This window comes from Necator americanus, chromosome V (genome assembly GCF_031761385.1).
Source record: "Necator americanus strain Aroian chromosome V, whole genome shotgun sequence".
Lineage (NCBI taxonomy): Eukaryota > Metazoa > Nematoda > Chromadorea > Rhabditida > Ancylostomatidae > Necator > Necator americanus.
In genome coordinates this window covers 17,206,339-17,227,974 of record NC_087375.1, presented here as the reverse complement: position 1 = coordinate 17,227,974, position 21,636 = coordinate 17,206,339, and the positions used below count along the sequence as shown (strand labels likewise).

The 21,636-nt window shown below is 41.1% G+C and overlaps 5 protein-coding genes across 9 annotated transcripts; 2 read left to right on the top strand and 3 right to left on the bottom strand.

The window, feature by feature from the left end:
• Window positions 1-400: 400 nt before the first annotated feature.
• RB195_014176 (uncharacterized protein) lies at window positions 401-646 on the bottom strand (the record flags this gene model as incomplete). Its single annotated transcript, XM_064204327.1, has 1 exon — window positions 401-646. One exon carries the CDS (start codon window positions 644-646, stop codon window positions 401-403), a length of 246 nt encoding a protein of 81 aa, XP_064060208.1.
• Window positions 647-937: 291 nt separating this feature from the next.
• Window positions 938-1,303, top strand: RB195_014175 (uncharacterized protein; the record flags this gene model as incomplete). The annotated part of the gene is made up of 1 exon (XM_064204326.1): window positions 938-1,303. The coding sequence occupies one exon, from the start codon at window positions 938-940 to the stop codon at window positions 1,301-1,303; it is 366 nt and encodes a 121-aa protein (XP_064060207.1).
• A 573-nt stretch (window positions 1,304-1,876) lies between these two features.
• Window positions 1,877-2,644, top strand: RB195_014174 (uncharacterized protein; the record flags this gene model as incomplete). 2 transcript variants are annotated; one of them, XM_064204325.1, is made up of 2 exons in its annotated part: window positions 1,877-2,170; window positions 2,237-2,644. In XM_064204325.1, 2 exons carry the CDS (start codon window positions 1,877-1,879, stop codon window positions 2,642-2,644), a joined length of 702 nt encoding a protein of 233 aa, XP_064060205.1. The 2 variants fall into 2 exon arrangements, with proteins under 2 accessions (XP_064060205.1, XP_064060206.1); XM_064204324.1 differs by lacking the exon at window positions 2,237-2,644 and having other exon boundaries at window positions 1,877-2,236.
• A 913-nt stretch (window positions 2,645-3,557) lies between these two features.
• On the bottom strand, window positions 3,558-8,948 carry RB195_014173 (uncharacterized protein; the record flags this gene model as incomplete). Of its 2 annotated transcripts, XM_064204323.1 has the most annotated exons (13): window positions 3,558-3,625; window positions 3,730-3,794; window positions 3,873-3,951; window positions 4,914-5,035; window positions 5,107-5,228; window positions 5,966-6,088; window positions 6,255-6,433; window positions 6,495-6,645; window positions 6,709-6,831; window positions 6,996-7,127; window positions 7,203-7,308; window positions 8,733-8,823; window positions 8,894-8,948. In XM_064204323.1, the coding sequence occupies 13 exons, from the start codon at window positions 8,946-8,948 to the stop codon at window positions 3,558-3,560; spliced, it is 1,416 nt and encodes a 471-aa protein (XP_064060204.1). The 2 variants fall into 2 exon arrangements, with proteins under 2 accessions (XP_064060204.1, XP_013294129.2); XM_013438675.2 differs by having other exon boundaries at window positions 6,996-7,308.
• Window positions 8,949-10,364: 1,416 nt separating this feature from the next.
• Window positions 10,365-20,677, bottom strand: RB195_014172 (uncharacterized protein; the record flags this gene model as incomplete). Of its 3 annotated transcripts, none has more annotated exons than XM_064204321.1 (14): window positions 10,365-10,487; window positions 11,075-11,248; window positions 11,493-11,616; window positions 12,213-12,340; window positions 12,467-12,640; window positions 13,037-13,213; window positions 13,898-14,074; window positions 14,707-14,890; window positions 17,387-17,454; window positions 17,513-17,565; window positions 17,624-17,674; window positions 17,784-17,859; window positions 18,016-18,062; window positions 19,012-19,081. In XM_064204321.1, 14 exons carry the CDS (start codon window positions 19,079-19,081, stop codon window positions 10,365-10,367), a joined length of 1,626 nt encoding a protein of 541 aa, XP_064060202.1. The 3 variants fall into 3 exon arrangements, with proteins under 3 accessions (XP_064060202.1, XP_064060203.1, XP_064060201.1); XM_064204322.1 differs by lacking the exon at window positions 18,016-18,062 and adding an exon at window positions 17,936-17,955; XM_064204320.1 differs by lacking the exons at window positions 18,016-18,062; window positions 19,012-19,081 and adding an exon at window positions 20,552-20,677.
• Window positions 20,678-21,636: the final 959 nt, after the last annotated feature.

Here is a 21,636-nt window from a genome sequence, read left to right as displayed (position 1 = left end):
TTGAACAAAATTTTTATTACAATCTTAATCATGAGGCCATTTAGAACATTTCGGTATCCTACATCATGTAGTACTTATGAAACTTAAGAAACTATGAATCAAACTACAAGATTAAAGTTTGTTTTTGCGAATAGTCCTTTCTTCCTTAGTGGGTTCATACAAAGTAAACCCTTTAGATTTACACTTGTGTCCCTAAATTTGAATAGGTGACTTGCTTAACTTGGCTAAAATGCTTCACGAGAATCCCGAGATTATAGGTTAGGCACACATAAGGGAAAGGAGAAAAACATTCACTAAATACATTTCGTAGCTCTACAGGTGACAAATGTGAAAACGGACGGACGTTCAGACTTGTGTAGCTGCAAGTTTCAACTCTACGGTTCTCACCTCAGACGATAACTCAGTACGTCTTAACTGCGTCTATGGAGAATCTCTCCATTACTCCCACAGCACCCCAAATTTCTTCGACCCGCGCCGCCACTTCGGGTGAAGTCGACGTTACGTCTTCTTCTTCTTCTAGCGGTGGTTCCTCACCTCCACCAAAGCGAGTTAAGCGCACCTTTCGTAGTGGCTTTCCTTCAGTTTCAGGTTCCTTCCAGTCGCTTCCGCAAGGTCCATTCAAGCCGTGGACGACCGCATCAGTCATTACGACACCAGCTTGTCCAGTCCTTCAGAAGCGTCATTAGCATTCCGTAGTTCATCGCAATCATTCCGAAACAAAGACCTTTCTTCCCATAAACGTTATGGTAGGGATCGGGGTCATGGTGCCGCGAGGAGTTTGGCGCAACGAGAGCAGTCCATAACTCCCGGTACGCATACCGAGTGGAACACCGATCGGCTTCTACCATTACTTGAAGCATTTGCATCCATGGGCGAAGTTCGTTAATCCGCGTCCCGTCCGTGTTCTCCGCAACCCCCTCTTACAGGTATATCCCGGATGCCGACGGAAATTTATTCGCACTCTCCTCCTTCCGGCTACCCTAAGCTTAGCTTTAACCGGACATTGTTCCCCATAATCCCGATGCCAGAGGGCGGAGTACCTCCGGCAGTTCTGCCGATAGAACTGCAGCATTTGGAGGATACGGCCGCGTTTCGACAACGTTCCTCCCGCGTTATCCAGGAAGTGTTAGCAAGCTCATATTCAGATATTGACCTCGGGTTGGTAGGAAAGACTCGCTCGGGTCGCCACGATACTGTGACTCTACCGCCTATTATTGATCGCATTACACCAGTCCTTTACCAAGTAGTTTCAACAGGATGGGGTTCTGGCGTTATCCTGAGAAACTCCGTTCCGTTAAGCTGAAGACTTCTTCACCGTAGGGCCCGATCGTCGCCATTTGCATAACATAATTCTTGATCAGCATGCCATCAATGTTGTTGGCTCGTATATAGGATTTGATAAGTCTATGGTCTCGATTAAGGATTATGTGTGGGTCTCTGACGTGAAACTCAGTCCTCAGGCGCTCGGCAACCCCACGGCTGTTTTTGAGTCCCGCATTCCTCGTACGACGGAGTAAGTAAGACAACTTTACCTACTTCTTTAGAGCAGCTCGTTTTGTAATTGCGTCTCTTGATACCTTTTTGGACCTGTTCTGGGTCTCGCTCGCCCAACCCAGGAAGACGAGGAGTGGCTTGCCGACAGAGCAGGGTCTTTTTGAAAACTAATATCGTTTCCCGGATTTAGCCAAGCGGCAAACGGCCAGGATCTTCAACGTAGCCTGCTCAGCTTTATCGGGAATAAGTACTATACACGACGATCAACAGACGCACTTGGTAACTGCAGCGATACACAGTTTCCAGTTCTTCCCGTTGCGCGTCCACTTCGTCCACACGGACATAGCAACCGAAGCTGGAGGCTGGTAGCCGTTCAGTGGTCATGTGGATAGTCGGCGCTAATACTCTCACGCACGCCACAGTCAGACGAGCAGATTTGGACTCGCAGTTCAAGAATTTGAGAGTGGTTTTCGATATCAGCGGTTGGCACAATCGGTCGGTAGAACGTCTCGCTCACGAACACGGCCGCCCCATTAACGAAGACGTCCTCTTCGACATTGTAGTCCGTTTGACTAAGGCATCGGCTGCCGCCAACCCTGTAAATGAGCACATTTCGAGGATGCGGTTTATCGATAATTTTGTGCGAGGATCGGTAGTCCTCGCCATCATGGATCGAGTATATGGCTCTGCCACCCTTGGTTGCCTTAATCGCGGAGAAGGGGCGGCAGCTCCGATAGCTTAGGACGTGGTTGTCACGATACACGATCGCGACGTCACTCTTTCGACAGAGCAACACGAAGCCATAGCATTGGGGGCCGGAAGCATCCCCACTACTGCTATCCAGGCGGCTTTCGGTACGGGCAAGACACTCGTTGGCGCGATTATTGCAGCTCAATGGGCAGCAGGAGGTGCCCCCGTCTTGGCAACAGCAAGCACTAATACGGCTGTGGCCCAGTCTACCCAGACGATGTTATCGCTTTCGGCCTGTAGGGACGTGTTGCGGTTTGTAGCAGACTCGGTAGCTCAGGAGAATCTTACACCTACTCCAGTCGATCTGAATAAGATCCTCATTTCGCTGGGAGAGACCTATGCCGATGTCCTCTCCGACGCAGAGAGGAATGCTTGTTATCGTTTCACAGCTGGGTCATAGAGGAATACATTAATGATCCTGAACTCGCTCTCCATATGACTGAGGAAGATAAAGCGGAATATGCTGTGGCCGAGCGGCATGTTTCTCGGACGCTGGAGCAGATGTTCCTGTTTATGCTCAAGTTCCGTCGTCCCCACGTGCTATGTGTTGGAGTTCACTCGACAGTGCTCGGCAGTTCAGCATGACGAAACGAATGGTTGGTGCCAAGGATTCCGTGCTCCCTTCAGGCAGTTGAAATTCCGATTTATGGGCTTTGGCGATGTGCTTGACGAAAGCACCTTTTTGCAATGTATGGGAATCTTTCGCCATATAACAGTGCAGTTATATAGCTCGTATCTTCCCTATGCGTACACTCGAACGCCTGATTGCGTTTGGTTACGGCAGGGACTCCACGAGCAGATAGCAATCAGACTTGTACACGCGGCCCCAAGGACCGAACATTCCATAATTCTTGCAATTAATCTGCTTCAAAGAAATTGAGCATCTCCTCGAGCTTCATTCGGTGGTGGGTAGTTTCCCGAAAACAAAGAAGACGTCGATAAGATTCACTGCTGTGGTAATCTTCATATCGTAAGATGATATGACTTTTTCCTTTGAGCATAATTGTTTCTACATGACCGAGGAATGATGCAAAGACAAAATGAACCGAAGAACTTGTGGTTGTAACACACATACAAAATGCAACACACAAACACAACTGATGTACGACATAAGAAAGGAAATATCAGGTTCACGACTTAAAATAGAAGATTAGTAATTTTATTAGCGCACAAATTAGGACGTGTGCTTACAAGATAAAATTAATACCACTACAAAGCTGGGAAAAAAAACACGAATCTGAGCGTTAACTCTTAACATAATGTAAGTCAGATTGGAATGTATTATTTACAAAGATGAGCAGGTGATCCCATAATCAATAGTCTTGAAAACGATCTGGTCGCCGATCTCTTCTCTGTCTGCGACGTTCTTCTATAGTAGCGTCTTAAATTACAGGAAATAATTCGAGAAAATAATCAGGAATGAAGGGGTATAATTGATTTATTGATATAATGTTAGCCCATCATTCTTTCGAACTAAAAACTTACAGTCACGATAATTACGCCGCGTTCGAGGTTGATCGTCGTCCGAGAAAGCAGGGTCATCCACACAGCTAAACCTCTGCATGAATCACGGAGAACGAGCGACAATATGCAAACTGAAGATAGCAACCAAAAATCCTGCAACGCACCCACGCACTCGAAGATTTTCCGGGTAGTAGCTAACACTCTCACCGGGGCGATACATTGAATGGCTCAAACCATCTTCATCTGCAAAGACATGAAGAATTATTTACACGGTGCAGTTGCATAAGTGGTTGCGGTCGAAGCGGGGAGGTTAGCAATTAGGATCGAGCGAGGACCTTGGCTACCGCCGTTCATTGCTACAGTTCGCGATGGTCCTACCTCGATTCCAACCGTTATCTGGACCGCGTCGCCTCGAGTGCAACAGCTTATCCGACTGCACCGTTCTTCAGATCGTTTTGACCCGACTGTACATGGGCAAGTCGCGCACGGCGACTTCTCTCGCGGCAACAAAACAATTCTACAATTAACTCACTTACTTGTGTGTAGTCGACAAAATGTATGACCTTGTGAAAGACTCACCTACACATTTTCATGTTTTCGAGTTGATACAGCAAAAATGCTGTCTCAACTCGAAAACATGAGAATGTTGAATGAGTAAGAATGCTACAAGAAAGTATTTGAAAGAGATTTCATTATTATCCTTCTTTCTAAATTTCTAAATTTTCCACGTTTGCTTTACATGCGACGCGACGCTGCAACGCGGGCATCTTAAGCGATAAGACATAAACTGGGCGGACAACCCTCAAAATAAATGAAAATGTATTTACACTAGCATCGGCGATAGCTCTGCACTTAGCGCTAAGCTCGGTTTCTGTTTACGGCAACCGTTGGTGGTGAGAAACGCTGTCCCTATTCTCACATCGTCCCACTTTTGTTGAATTAGATTCGCATGGTATAGTTGACCTAATAAGCTCTACCCAAAAGATTTTACAAATTGTTGGAAGTATCTGAATAAGAGCATCAGAAGCACTCAGAAGGCATTGAAGAGACCGGCAGATCCTTATTATCCAAATCCGAGTGACTTTATCATCCTCACCAAAGAATTAAAGACAGTGCAAATGCCATGTAGTGCAAAAAAAGTGATAGAGTTAACACTAATTTGATGTACGAAAAACGACATGACGACATTCGAAAAATTGGATTACCTTCTAAAACCTGATCAGCTATGTATCTTCTTGTGTCCACTGAGTACTGGGCCAGTTCCGGTGGTGAACATCGAATACTGCGTTCGACTGTCACCTTCTCCGTGAATTTAGCACCACGAGGTCTAAGAGTTAAAATCCAAAACTATCTGAGATGGTGATTTAGACTAAACCACTGTGAAAAGAAATGTTGTACCCTCTTGTTCTCGGATCCTCTTTTTGTCTCGGTTCTCTCGCCACTTCTCTTCCTTGCCCGTCTCTCCAAGGTAAGTCACCTCTATCTGATCTCCTACGGTGAGATATGTAACTACCATGATGCTGTAAAACATAAACTAACAAACAAAATGCATGAATTATTCAGATTTAGCATTCAAAAGAGAGGTGTCAGAACAAAGGAATATCATAGAAACAGATTCCGAAGTGCTCGCAAAATTTCCAAAATACTCCAGAAAATACCAAAAAGGTGTCACCTACAGTTAAAATATGAGACGTTAGAAGAAATGTGCAAAGTAGCGCAGTGTAGAGTAGAGTAGCGAAGTAAAATTTGACCGAAACTTTTAGACCCAGCAGGTTTAAGCAGATCAGGGAAGAAATATTAGGGTACTAGCTTTTCGCTAGTCGTACTGCACATGAGATGTGGGGTTAGTTATTAAAGCTGGACAATTGTGCCTACTGCCAACGGATTCTCAGCCGTCTACAACTACGTAGGGATCCTTTCAAGATAAACAAAGTAATTTTCCTTAGTACTAATGAAATGTATAAGTTCACTTACTAACTTAAGCTGACCACCCATCACTACAAACACTTCAACATCGTTCATAATAGGTTCTAATGATTGAATAGTTATATTTTTATTTTTATACATTTGGAAGATTCAGGCCAACATTTTCATTTTCGATGTGAACAATTTGAGAGGGACAATGAAGAGAAACAGAGTACCAGCGCAGTTTAATACCATCGTTTTTAGTCAACGAGTGTTGCGTCTCAAGTGTGGCATGCGTTTGACCATAATCCCAAAAGCATTCATTTCTCGTCATTAAAAAAATAACACGAACGTCATTTTCTTCTGCGATAATGTCTGAAACAAATTGACGCAAAGCAGGATTAGTTGTTATCAGACGACGAAACTCCTCAAAACTAATGTCATCAACATTGTTTGGATCCGTATTCCTTCGAACCTAGAAAAGAAATTATTTATTATCAAGACGTAAAGTAAATTTACTATTCTAAGATATTTCAAAACAATAAAAATATAATGCGATCCTAAGCGCTCAGCTTTTGATCCCACAAAATGAGAATCGGTATTTCAGCTTGAGTCTTTGGAGACAAAACTGTATGACAAACCGCATTTCCTGCGCCCCTCTGTAACGGACTAAACCTTCGGTGGCTAGGAGATTGTGGGGAGCGATCCTTCAGTTCCTCATCCACCTTCCTTGGCGAAGATTTCATTTCTTCTAGGTGTTTCTTGGACGAATTATAAGGTAGCAAATCGACAGATCGACTACAATCTTTGGAGAAGAAATCTAAAAGGATGACCTTCGTATCACTCACACGCACTGGGACTAAGGAAGAAATAATAAACACCTGCAAGAAATCCCTTCAGATTCTCAATTTCTTTTGATTTCTCGTCAACCATTCGACGAATAGAACGAAGCTCTTCTGCCCTTTCTTCATCACGGACCTTGAGACCTTCCAGGGTCGATCTGACACCTTTGAGGATGTCAAAGAGTGATTCCTGCAAGCAATTGTCGAAATTAATAACGAAAAAATAATAGCGTCTAGAAAACGACGAAATCACCTCGCCAGTTGGTTCTTCAGCACCGTTAGAGTTGTTTTCTTTGTTCTCAGTGTCACTCATTTCTTTTTTTAATGTATCTTCTTTCTTCATCTGTCGCTTTAGCTTGGATAATTGTGAAGTGCCCTTAAAATACTTGGTGATGACTAACTAATGGAAACTTCACACTGAGGATGAGCACCTCTAATTCCAAGATAAGCAAGCAAGCAAGCAGCAAGCGCTCATTTTCATATTTAGCAGTAAAGCTGTTAAATGAACAAGAGATGTAGCAAATGGGCAGCACCACTCACCTCAATAGTCTGCGAGACGTTAACTGTCTTCCCAAAAGCCACTGTCTTCTTTTTAAGGTTCAGCCGAGCGGGTACAATTTTCGGATCGATGTTCTTTGTCAAACAAGATTTTCTCGGTGGATGTGGTTGAGCCTTCACAAAAAGAGACTTGTTGTCACTACCGTTAGAAACGACCTTCTCTGCAGATGGTACGGAAGGAGGAGTTACGGATGGTTCCACACAAGGAGTGGCCAGTTGAAAACCAGGTCGAGTAGGAGGATTAGAATTCTGGCGATCTATTAAAGATCCTGGCGAGTTAACAGGGGCGATTTCCCTAAAATAACAAATAACAGATCCAGGAATAAAAAACGTACAGACCACTCAACTTTTCTAAAGGAGGGCATCATGACATTGACAATGTCTCTAAGCGATTGGACAGGGGTTGGAGTGTAGTTTACAAAATAAAGAAGCGCCCAATCACACACAATTCCTCTAGCAATCCTAAAAAGGCATGTCCAAACTGCATTTGTTGCACCGGTTTCTGAGGCAACTTATTATAGTACTAGAATGCCAATCCGCAACGCTTCTGCGATTTTGCGAGTGTGACAGCTTTTAGCACTTATTTCAGTTGTAGTAGTTGAACTGCGGGCGTTGATGGAAGAGGGAATTGCGCGCTTTCTGCCGTGTGAGTTGTATGGTAAGGAACACGAGTGTCACCAATGCTGTTTTTCACGCCTTTTTTTCTGGATTACATAGGAGAACTGAGCGCAATCACGCTAATGGTCGTGAACTACACCATTATACTATCTATTCGTCGGAAGATCTCAACATCTTCACTGTCCTGACATGCAACCTTTAAAAGTCCTAGCAACTGGACCCCGACTAATAAACCGTATTTTGATTTAGAACTTAAGCAGAGCGCTTTTCTTTCACGAGTCACTGGAATGCGAGCATTAGATTACAGAAACATCATTTTGTGGTAGAATCAGTTTTGAAATCAAAAATAGGCCGTTTCGTGAGCTGCTACACAAACGTGTCACTTCAGTAGATATCCAAAAAAAGCATCGACCGACAGTTAATCCAAAACAGATTTTACAGAAATTGTGGGAAATACAGCATTGCGGATGTAATGAGCTAAGAGTAGGGCACCTAATCTCGCAACATATGTCATATGTCACCATTGCCAAATCGTAAGATTAGCCGACCACTATGATCTTAACTTCCAAGAGATAACATCGAACTCTAATGAAAAAAGCACTTGAGTCTTCCTTAATTTCTATGCGTAACGCAATCTCAAACAGAAGAAATGAGATCTTCACGTGTACCAGAGTTTTATTTTTTTTTCTCTTTCCGATGTATGATCTTTAGGGCTCTACAGCATTGCACTATCTCTGCATTTCCATACGTCGATGCAATTGTATCGACAAGGAAACTTCCTATGACATTCACTAGCAGCTGTACAACCAAAACTTCTCGTTTTATGGGTGAAACACGTAATAAACGGAAACTAAGTATGAAAGAAAGGTTCTTCTGTTCTTCTCAGACATATCAAGGACATATTAAGGAATATTCAAGAAGTCCTACAAAATAGACCACCGAGATTAAATAGAGGAAAACACTCTATTTTTGGCTTTACGACAGAAAGAAGTTCCACAAAGTATACATGGAAAGCAATCCTATTCTAAATATCCAATGCATTTAGGTACGAAAAAAATAATGCTTTATACTATTGAAATCGTGTCAGCAAATCTCACAAACCTCTTACTTTTTGCTCTGATAGTTTCAACGTCAGTGACTGTGGAAGGGCGAGTCTCTGCCGGTCCAACAACAGGTACCCTCGAGAGACCGGCTGAAAACAGAAAAGGCGCAAATGAACAGGACGCGCGAAAACTTTGGGTATTAATATTAGAAATACGTACGTGGCACAACGTATGAAATTAGCGAACAAAGTGGGCCATCGTTGGGCCCATTCATTACACAGGATCCTTCAACTGAAACATCTTCTCATCGGACATAGATATGGTAATGGACAAGTCATCGCATCAAACAGGTAGAAAAGCAAGAAGAGAAACAAATAAATGCGTCATTCATCTGACACATATACATATGTTATTAATTTCGACCCGACAAAATAGCCAAACCGTGTCGGCCGCTTACTGCACCCGACAGCGAGTCCAATACTACGCTTCTCACTGACTTTGGAAAATCTTTAAAAGCAACAGCTCATATGTGAATGCGTAACACTTGTTCTACGCCACAAATATTTTGTGCCCAAAGAAAACCATGCGATGAAATGCTTATCGCATTCAAAGATCGAAAAAATGTCAATAGATTTAAGAATGTTGGCTACATACCGTAATCTATTTATACTAGAAACAGTTTGTGGGAAGTATACCTCGACTTGAAACATATGGGCATGACACCACCAAAAGTAACGCAATACGCAACGTAATCGGAATAACCACGATATTCGAGACAACAAACCGGAAAACAAATGAAAATTTATAGCAAATGAAAAATAAATCTTACACATGACAAGAGACCCATTCATGGCACAGGTTTTGCATTTGCATGTATACCAAAAAAGTCGAAGCTAGCTACATAACCAGTAGAAAACCAATGTTATAGGTGAGAAAAAAAAAACATTTTAGTGGCTTTGAATACCACTACCAGTAATTAATACCAGAGATACCAAATCTGAGAATGAGCCCAACATCACGGAAGAAAAAAACAAAAGCACGACAACTGAGAGAGAAAATGTAAATTGGGCAGCACACCAGGATGGACAGCAACTGCCTATGGTCAAGGCGATAGATTGAAACTAGAAAAAGGTCAACCATGTATATACAGATGATGTTTCAATAAGAACCAGAATGTTTTGCATTCAAATCGTAAAGCTGAAAATCAACCCGAAAATGTGAGAAAGACATACCATAATACTATAATATGAGTAAGGTTGAAAGTTGGAATAAGAGCTAGAGACATCTACCTTATGAAATTCGCAATTCTAACCTAGAAACAAATTAGTACCTAACTAGAAATCTAAACTATTCACAAGAACAGGATGTATTTGAACAGTCGTATTAGCACCGCTTCTTCAAGTTTGCTATTTGAGTTCAACTATGTTCCCATATAAATACGAAACCATTCTTTCCCAAAGAAGCAGCGAAAGTAAAAAAAAACCAACAAGTATTCCATCTGCAACATTAACAATATGCTGGCTATTGGTGCAAGAATTACTCCTCAAAACATGCAAAGCGTAGACAGCAAAAAATAGAAACAGCAGACCTACACAGGTTGCCGATAATCCATAACTGCTACTGACGGTAATCACGTGCTTGCAATAAATAATGAGTTAATTACTAACAAAATTACGAGACAATTTGTTTTCTACTCTAGTTTTCTGCAGTCCGGACTGTCAGTAAATTCTAAACGCCGAGGCAACAAATCTGGGGTTTTTGCCGTCGGACTTATACTCGCAAACTCTTCATTAGCATCTGCTTCAGCACATACCTGCAAATAGAGAGTAGGGTAGTTGGGGAGGGGGGAAGGGGAGAGGGGGAAGAGGCACTCAGTGGCGCCCTTATTTCCTAACGCTCTAACTTACTTTTTTCTCTTAGTAACTTAAGTTTACATATCATAGATCCTCTATGACTAATGCTTAGGCCTTAGGGCCCCGACTGATTTGATTATTCACTTCGAGAAATAAGGGCGCCACTGGGTGCTTCCCCCAAGTACACTTTATCCCAAATAGATACACTGCAGAAATAACATCTTCGCTAAGAAAAAAAGAACTACTTAATCTCTTCAAACGCTCTAAACACAAAGGATTTCTAAACCATAAGAAACAAAAAATAGCTTTAGATAGCGCAGCCCAATATGGGAATTGTCTAACCACTTTTTCAAGTGATAAAGTTTCTCCCTAATAAAGACCTGTCGCAACAATTGCATAACCTATGATGTCATAAGGCAAGGAGCTAATTCAGATTGCATGTATACGGGCGAAGATACAACATTAATACAGATTTGATTCGTCCAATATTCGACAAACTCAAAAAAAATATTATAAATTTTGATGGAATATATTCAAAAAAACTAGCCTGCATAAGAGAACGATAACGATATAAAGAATAAGTTTTTCTCAGTGGAATCCTCTCCCTTTCTCGAACCACTAGCTGACTAGTTGACTTGGATTTGTGCCACTTGTATTTGACCAGAGAAGATACATGAGCAGAGTCCGTCATAGGTACATAACCACACGGGTCACATTCTGACTAAAATAAATCACAAATGCATATTCTTAAGCCTGATAATAGGAAAAAGTCTATACAAGATCTTTGTAAGTTCAGTACGACAAGGCGTTCGGAGAAGAAATGTCAAAGCGACAACAAGTAACCATCAGTCGAAGGAAAAGTAAAGAATTCTCGTAATAAAGTAAGAAAAAAAAAGAAATATTTGAGAAAAGAATAATGTTAAGAAATAATATAAATAATAAAAGAAAGAATAATGTTAAGAAACCTTATAGCACCCATCGTTCCAGAATTTTCGGTAACCGTGGTCTAATAGGTACATCTCCGCATAGTCAACTTTCGGATAATTCAATTCGTTACGCATCCGATCAATATTGCGAAGTGCAAGTGCCCTGAAAAAACACTTCTGCTGCAGTGACTCCACTTCTATTCACTTTCACGGGCCAAAACGACATGGAGCACAGCGCTGTTGCGTCAGCGGCTGCGATCCAAGCAACATGGTAGAGATAGCTGCTGGAATCGAGGTGGGACCATCGCGAACTGCGGCAAGGAATGGTGTCAGTGAGGGTCCCTTCTAAATTCCAATTCGCTACGCATCGCCCCAAACACAGCCGCAACTGCACCGTGCTACTGTTGTTTTGACCATACCATACACATTGCAATGCAATATTTTTCTGCATTGCAATGCCTACTAGATGCATTAGCATTTTTTCCCGCATTTGCCTTCTGCTCCCTCGCTCGCCTAACTAACTTCTATGTTTCTACTCTACTTCACTGGGAACCCAACTAAATTCAATCACTTTTCATTATTCACCATTCTCAGGCGCAAGAAGTGCACGTTGCAAATAGACGACGTTGAAGGTATGATCACAACACAATTAACAACGTTAGAATTTAAAAACAAATACCTGAGGTGAGGAAGCACTGTAAAAAAAACATATAAATCCAAGGAAGACACTAAGTTAAACTGAAATGAAGTTAAACTCACATTCCTGGACCACGTTTCTGACTGAATTCGCAGTAGAATATAGGAATGCGCGACCGAATAGGGTGATTGGGATCCTCAGGGAAAAACAAATTCTCAAGTTCGCTTTGGTCATGGACGTTCACAGCACACTAAGCGGATATCATTGTATAAAACTATCCAAATTCTTCTTGATGGTATTACAGAAGTGTAACTTTTACATGTGAATGGAAACAAAAGTTCATAGTAATCAAGTAAGGAATATTAAAAAGGCTGACCTTGACATGTCCACCTTCATATTCATAAGGGTATCTGCAATCAATGAGCATGTAACGGTTTTCAAACTCTTCAGGACCAAGCCGGCGAATTTCTGACGCTAGCGTCTCTGCGGATATGCTACGAAAAGCAAGTGACTCTTGTTGAGGGTGTTCCACACCAGGTAGCGAATACTTCTGAAAAGACTTTAATCTTTGCAGGAATCCGATGCGCAAAGGACAATTCCACAAGATCTGCTTGTCCTTTTTCACAAAGAATATTATAGACGGAACGAAATGCGAATATGTGAGCATAAAAAGCAGAAACACAATGTCTGTTTCTCTTCCGTAACGAGTTTATATTCCAAATCAATCACGACACATCAACCTCTAACGCACTGCAACACTCGAAAGAATGTAACAACAGAAAAAAATTAACAGAAGTGTAACATGTTATAAGAAGATGCACACAATATAGTACAATGCAATGCGGCACAATACTTCTTTATTATGTAATTCCGTTAGGGTTTTGTTTGTTAGACTGAACTAGAGCTAGACGCAATGTAGTTTTTGACAAGCGAGAAGTTAACTTACCACTTCTGGACTTAGTAAAGGTGATTTCTGCTGGCACTCTAAGTGACTAGCGCTTAGCGTGCGTGTAAAGCACCTAGATAACGAGCGGAATGTCGATGAAGGACCTTCGCTCAAGGATGACACATTTGGGGAAAAATCGTCGGGCTCGAAAACTTCATCTTCTAAGCTGATGGTACTCTGAAAATCCAAAATGAAATAACGCCAGACAATCCATCGACACAATTTATTCTCTGCAACGCTACTAGAATTTGCATTGACTTTAAAGGGTTAAAAAATGTTGACAGAGCAAAAAATGAACTGTATGGCGTCATAGCCTAAAGTTATGCTTAAGAACCAATAAGAACCAAATGCACGAAAAGTGCTCTGATTATTTCTTGTTTAAATTTGTCAATTTTAGGCACCAGTTTCTACAAGGGAGCAACTCTTTGTACCCCTAATTAGTCATTAGGCATGTCGAATCTAAAAAAAGAAGTTTAGCAAAAAAAGGCTTTGGTCGTTTGTAAAAATGTTTCTAAGTTGTGTGGAAAACATGACATCACAAAAAAAATCATTTCACAATTTTTTTCTCGTAAACATTCAACTGCATAGGAATTCTGAAAGTGGGTAATGTTATCTGCTGCGAAATACTTTTTTACGGGAAATTTCCTTTCGAATGTCAACACTTTTCGACATGTATTATTCTTCACAACTTGTTCATCGCAAGGAGAATGGGCGCATTGTCAAATTTTCAGTTCTTCCAAAACGGTTTTTGTGCACATTGGCATTCCTAAACTGAACGAAATAGTCTTGAAGTGAATCTATAAACGTGAAATAGGATATTGCTTTTTTATAACCTCTTTAATTTCAGCTAAGAGGACTCACTTGAAAAACCTCGCTCCGTATAGCACAAGACCTTTTCTTTTCAATGCCGCTATCTGAGAACACACTCTCAGTGATTCGCTTCCGAACTTTCTTCTCTCCCGTCCTTTCAGCACTTACCGAACGATCATAATTGACTTTCGTTCTAGGAGGCGTCCACACAATGTCTGACTCAGAGTACTGGAAAACCAAAATCCTAATGTTGAATTCTACGATTGCCTTATTAAATGACACCAAAAAATGTCGAACAACAATTCGGAGTAGTCCAAGGTGCTCAATTTAGGTAGGATGAGTTTAACAGTAACAGCATCGAGCTAAAGAGGAGGAGAGGATAAGCGTCCAAAACAGAATTGTGAAAATCGGTAACTGACCGGAACAAATGAAAGCCAGTGCTAAAATATGGATCATACGAATCGGAGACACATGTTCAGTTAACTCTCCTTTGTTTATATATGCTAATGTTATGGTACTCAACAGAATCAATATACTTTGGCAGCAAAAAAAAGTGAGATGCACACAGGTGAAAAATGGCAATGCTAAACGCATCATGATATGAGTGATGTCAGAAATCGAATGCTGACTTTCAAATGTAGACTAAAAACCTTAAAATCCTAAAATAATCCAGAAACTTCAGAGCCCAAAATTCACTAGACAATAAGAAATCGAAGCTGCAGCCCTAATCAGCCACTACAAGAAGTACTTTAGCGTCATGATGTTTAAGATTTTTTTTTTTTTTTGAAACAAGCTGATAAACTCCCTGGCATATATTATTTTCCAGTGGTGATAACATGCACAAAAATAAACACATTTACCTCGGAGAATGATGAGAGCGATATCGACCCAGCTATTGCATTTGAGCTCCCAGGTACATTGAAACTGGTAATAGAACTGTTGTCCTCTTTCTCTTCGTCTGAGTTTAGAACAGAGAATGTGAGAAGACGTACAGGTGCCCGCCGCCTTGTCACTGGTGATTCTTCAACCACAACCTTGCTTTTACTAAAATATTTAATATTACCAAATAATTTTTAAGACTACGGTCAAGAAGATCTTTACACCTTATACAAAAATCTTAGTTCTAACAAAGGTTGTCTTTCAAGATCTTTTCAGAAATTGCCTTCAATATACCATCTCCTTTAGTATTTCCAACACCCGACAAAATCTTCTCACCTCAGGCATCCACAAGCAATAACTCTTCTTTTCGATCAATGTGTCAACCATTTCTTGATCAGCTTTCATTTAGAAGAGACCGTAGTTGGTCGTAGTAGGTACTGTATGTCTTGTTATCTATTTTCCTCTCCACACTGCAGATGGATTTTATCTGAGTTCCCACTAGCAAAGAAACAACGTAATGAATCTGCATGAAAATTTGAATAGCGAAACCTCTTGTTGAACAAAACATGATTTTTTATCATAATCACTCGTGATTATTGACCGCATTCAGCTCCTTTTGCCGTTCAGAAAGCAGCAATGCTGACTGCATTAACGAAGAACTCAGAAGAATTTGTTGTCAGATAATTGATTCCATCGCTAACTAAAAAAGAGCTGCTTCCGAATCAGAAGATGTTAGATTAGAAGACATTTCGTAGATGCACGTCGATCTTCCAGTGTTCCGACAATCGCATAACTTATCTGGAGAGAAACAAGAAGGAAAAATTCTATGCTATGCAAACCTACCGTAATAACTTGTCACACAAGTCCCTTGCAATGTTTTTAACGACTTCAGTTTACGTTCGTAAGTGTTGTGGTTTACTGGGCACAGCTTTTGGACTTTCACCACTCACTGCCATACATCAGCTGGCCCCATACATGATATTATGGCAAGTATCGTATCGCACAAAAGTATCGGCCCGAACAGACCCACCTCGTCACCATCTACCACAACAATTATTCCACTATTCTACATGGCCTAGCTAAAGTTGACACGGTCTAGAAGATCGGCTGATGGATATCCCACGAGCTGTTGTTGTCCGAGTAGAAAGCACACATGGCTTCCTCTTATTTCTTTCTCTCTCCCTGTCTAGGAAAAAAAAAAGACTTTCTTAATACGGTCACCACTGGAGATGAGAAAAAAGTAAAGTACGAAAACCATGTTAGCAAGAGACACTGGGTCGATTGGAATGAGGAGATCGAGCCAGTTCCCAATCCCATTTCAATACGAAAAAGTGCTCCTCACCTGTTACAGGTCAAAGAGTGGGATGAAGTACTATATTTCTTGCCGAAGAGGCAAGTTATTAACACCAGTACAACGTTCTCCAACCGCAAAAACTGAAGGATGAGGACGACAACACACGCGGAAAACAGACCGGAATCGTCTTCCACTGCGACTCCACGAACAAAACTTAACCGTATCTAGCTGGACGGGTATGACTTCCAGGTAAACCTCCACCGTTCCTTATAATCCCGACATCTTTCCATCCAAATACGAATTTGAAGGCAGTGTATCACGAAACTGACGATGTTGATGGGTTCTGCGACCCAATATAGAGTTCGAAGTTTAGATTACGAGCATGACCATTGCCCCGCCAAATTCACCGTAATCATCCCAAAAAAAGCGTGGGGAACGGCGACTGTTCCTTCCGAGAAAACCGACGCATGAGTACACGCGTCGGGTTTATGGTCACTTATGTACACGCGTCGGGTTTATCAGCAGCCATTCATTGCTTTTCCTTGAATAGGCTGGTGAGAGAGATCATTGATCTTAGAAAGCTCGCTCGTGTACGCAGCGCGTGCACAAAGGTAGCGCGTTTTCGTTTGTTTTTTTTTTTTCGTTTCGTAGAAACAAACGCCATTCTCCACGCAGTTTCAAGACGTTTACTGGGAATACACTCTCAAATCATTCATTCAATACAGAGCAATACCCGTAGTCCGAGTTATATATTTGCTATAGAGACCCCAACATCTTTAGTTTCATGATATGTTGCCATTAAGCCATCTCTAGTGCTTTCGAAACGGAAGAAGCCAAGACTATCGAGCTCAGAAAGATCCTGAATGTGTTAATCAAGCCCACCTGAGAGGAGGGAATCAAAATGTCGCCTGGGCGGTAGCGTCGAGTACTGAGTGAGTATGGCGCATATATTTGATGTTCAGATATACGAGTTTTTTTTTAATCGCAATAGCATGATTCGAAAAGCTGGAAGAGCCTCATGCGACAGCTGAATATCACGTACTACATGCAGCATCAGTTTTAAATAACTACTTGGAAGATTTTATACGATAGATGGAAAAACAAAAACAAAACAATTTCAATACGTTAACTTTCCTTTATGTATTCTCAAATTATTCAAATATTACCGAATGACTGCTGCACGTAAAAATAAGATGGTTTACGACACCATTTAATATCGTATCGAACCATCCGGAACTTGCAATTTAGACTAATCCATTTGAACCCTCTTTTCGAGGGCAATGATCCATCAAAGTCATGCTTGAGTTAATAACAAATTCAGGACTACACTTTTGATTTGATTGAACTAGGTGAACTAATCTGCGCACCTGTTTATGTTCTCTTGAGAATGGATGGTTGTGTTAGTTCTGTCAGTAAGTCCTTTCCTAACAGCATCCTGAAACCTATCTCTGTGTCTTGTACCAACATAACAAACCAAATGAAAGTCCACATGCCTTTCGATGTGTCTCAACCTTCTTCCAAGGGCTGCTGTAATCGCTTACGATGCCTTAAATTGAGGAGGTAAATACATCGGAATGAGAAGGAAATAAGTGTAGTATGGTCACCTGAGTCACGTGAATCTCCGTCTTCTTGCAAAACAGAATAAGTAGCCGCCCCTGTAAGCCACAAAACTCATGCTATCACCTCAAGAAGCTCCAATGACTTTGTTCAGTCCACGTTCAACTGAGTGCCAATAACAATCGTCAGAACAAAAAGGAGACCTACCAGGAACTGGATCGTCAGTATCATCTAGCTTTTGCTCGGTGACGGAAATGAGCAGCGTGTGCTGATGCACCGACATCTGAAAAAAAATGACTGGATAACTCAACCCATCAACTACTTATCTTGATTCCTGAAAGTCGTATGAGAAACCAGACCACTCGTGCACCACAACGAACTTAGGTGAAGATGTGGAGATCTGAAATGAGCGCAAACAAATCATTCTGAAACTACTCACTCTAGACAAAATGGACCATATATGATTTAAAAACTTGACATCGGCGCCTCAATTTCATTGGGAAACTCGTCCACCTACTGCCGTAATACGGAGAACGCTTGTGTCGTAGCACACACACTACTTATCCGCCCGCTGTGAGTAAGGGTGGGACAACAAGAATTCACCAGACGTACAGTTTCAGTTCCTAGAGATATAGGTGCGCTTTCTTCTGGGTTCCTATCCATATTTCGAGTTTTCCTTGTTTTCTTGCTTTCTGCGCACATGAAAAGCAGCGGAGGGTTGCGTTCGCGGAAATTGCCGATCTTTGTTCCGCCCCACTAGTAGTTCTCAAGAATGGCAGCAAAACACCCCTGCCAGCGCTTCACGAAAACCTCAGGAATACACAGAGGCTTCAGTCCACCCGACGAGGCAACTCTCTGCAGCCCTTCGAATGTTGAGGTGAAGGTGTATGAAGAGGGTTGCATCACTCATATGGATGCAAAAAGTTGTTTTGTCAAGAATTTCAATACTGATCAGCCCAACACACCTTCATTTCCACACTTCCATGGATATGAAATGTTGGCTCATTAGATAAACTGAATCATCGGATGCTTCTGAGACCTATGATTCCAAGATTTCTAGTTGGTGCGTCGTTGTTCTGCTGTGATACCTGTAAATACTGGCAAATATCTCACTTAATATTGGAGAGGACCTAAAGTAGATAATTTTCCTCCTTTCAAAGACTCTTTTTAACTCTATCAATCCCTTTAAGATTCTCTGAGCAATATTCCCCACTCAAAACATGAAGTCTTTGCAGTGATTCTTACCTATTGAAGCTATTCAAATTTCCTATTTTAGACTAACTTCGCAGACTTTGTGCAATGCAAGGATTTCTCTATCTCTAGTTGTCTGTCCCTAATTCTACTAAGTCATATCAAACGCTTTTCTCATTTTTATAACACACCACTTTTTACAACAATAGAACAGATAATCGAATATGCTTGCGCAGGTTGGCACACGCTTCCTGGGAACTGGTCACAGACTCCCTACGACCGGTATACTCGCCTGTTTGACTGGCGTCAGCCATTCGAATGTCTATTAAATCTAACTTGCTGTGATACGCACAGAGTCCGTGACTATCACTTTCAGCACCATGATAGTCGTGTATAAATTTTGCGCGGTATTCCCAAAATGAACTTTAAAATTAAAAAGGAAAGAGGGAATTGGAGGAAATGGAAGGAATTCTTCCCTTTTTCTCAATCCTTAATATTTTTGATTTTGGAAAATTTAATCTAAAGAGACGTGGGAAGGTGTAGCGCAGTCGGTTAGAGCTCCGGAATCCAAATCCAGAAAGGCTGGAGGAAATATCCTCTCTGTCCACCACCTTTTCTAACAGTTTACAAAATTATCAACTATCATTCCGTTGAAACTGTTGCTTACAAATAATCTTGTTAAGGGCATCACCCCACGAATCTGGCATGGTATGGATTTTCGTTGGAGTATACCTATATCGGGTCGTAGATTACGAATACAATTAATATTTAATATAATTTAATATAATCGGTAATCTATAAATAATATAATCTTTAATATAATCTCTACATCACTGTAAACAGACGGCTTCGGAATGCGGTTCCTTACGACGCCCTCTATCGCAACACCCCACTCTTGCGCCCCGCCCCCGCCTGCGATCCATTCGGACGCCCTGATAGGCAATTCATTTCGTTCTACGATATCGCTTCTTGAATTATTATCTTTACTGTTTTTGAGGTGATGCAGGAGAGATGAGCGGAACCACCCATGTATTCATAATCTACATGGGTGGTTCCGCTACCCGATATAGGTATACTCCAAAAATCCATACTACGCCAGATTCGTGGGGTGATGCCTTTAATATAATCCTGATTAAGTTAATTTATGTAGTCTAACAGCGATAGTTTTTTTCTGAAGAAAGAGGCTTTAAAAAACCCAGGAAAACCAACCAAAGCGCCAAAATGGGAGTTTTGGACAAAAAGATAATCAAGGAGAACAAGGCATCTAGTTATCCTCTTTGAAAAGTGCAAAATCTGTTCAGGTCATAGTTTTCTATGGAGTGTTATAGTCTCTTGAATTATCATCTTTACTCCTTTCAAGGTTTCGTTGTATGTTGAAAAGTAACTCTTATAAAAATACGGACACCGAGACACTGGCGTACTGCTTTTCGTTTCGGCTACCAGCCAAGATCAAGTAAACCCTCGAAAATCTTCGGGAAGTCGTTGAAGATTGACTTAGGAAATACATGCAAAACTCGGTGGAACTGAGGTTCAGTTTCTCTTCCTTCCTTTTTTTGAGTGAAAACTGATCGGACTTATCTTGAGTCAGCAACTAAAACACCTACATACTCTCCGGTTACTAATTGCGCTATGATAAAAAATAAAATATACTTTTTCTCTCTGAACAAAGATCACTTGGGTGATAACGTGAAATTAATGTTAACGTTAAATTACTAACGTTAATTATGAATGATGTTAGCACGATTAAAACTAATTTGATCAAAAGTCCAATTTTGCATCGAAACCTGCTTTCGAATGATCTGTTCTTCTATGAAGAGCATTGAATTTGTGCTGACGACAACATTATGAAGCGGTTTCTGATAATCTGGGGTTGCAGCCGCATATCGTAATGCGGAATGCAGAAGACCCATCCGACACTCTGAAAATGCTTTGAATGTGAAGTTTACAATTGGAAATCTGAAGACGTTTGAAAAAGAAGATAAGGAAGAAGTGCCTGTACTCAAAATTAACTTCTTTTTCAAATAGTAACTTCTCAATATCCTATATTTTACATTTTTCATGCTTCAAGTACATACAATACTATGCGTGAACATCGAAAAACCGGCGGTGAGTTACGGTGAATCACCGTCGGACACCGTCGCTTGCTCCTAACTTGCAATAAAGTAGAAAGTTAAGGACATTTTATGCATCATTAGGCTCCCCGTTTTGGAATCTACCTAAAAGCTGACATATCGTTGAGAAGGGAGCAAAACAACCGCAAATATGCACCAAAAAGCAAAGATTGGAACTTAACATAGCCTTATGTCACAAAATAGTTGAAAAAGTGTTCAGGGGCTCAAGCTCAAATAGGACTAATTCAGAAGTTTTCTCAAATAAACATATGCGACGTCTGCATAAATGTTGTCTTCCAACGCTTTTGTTGCTGATTGTGCAGTAGGCCAGGTCTGGCTGAGGTGCACAGTCGGGCACTGTAGTCTGATAGATCACAGAGTAATCTCGAATAGCATCGAGAACGATACCAATCAACTCGAAATGTTATGGCTAACAAAATGTTTTGGAAATCATGGAGCATAGCATTGAAATAGTTGCATAAAATCTAACCGAAAGTTTCATATTCTACCTTTTTATTCAGTCATGAAAAGGAAAGTCATGAAAATAAAGTGTTAAAAGAAAGCGGGGAAATCCATTCAGAGGACTTTATAAACTTTGCTTTATAAGCTGAAGTACATTATGCGTTTTGAGAGGTCTGCTTCGGTGCTATGAATTTTGTCTCTGTTCTGGAGATTAACTTATTAACGAGAGTAGAGATGAAATGAATGAAAAAGGAAGAAAAGTGGGATTTTCAAATTTCGCTCTAGTGTTCGAACGG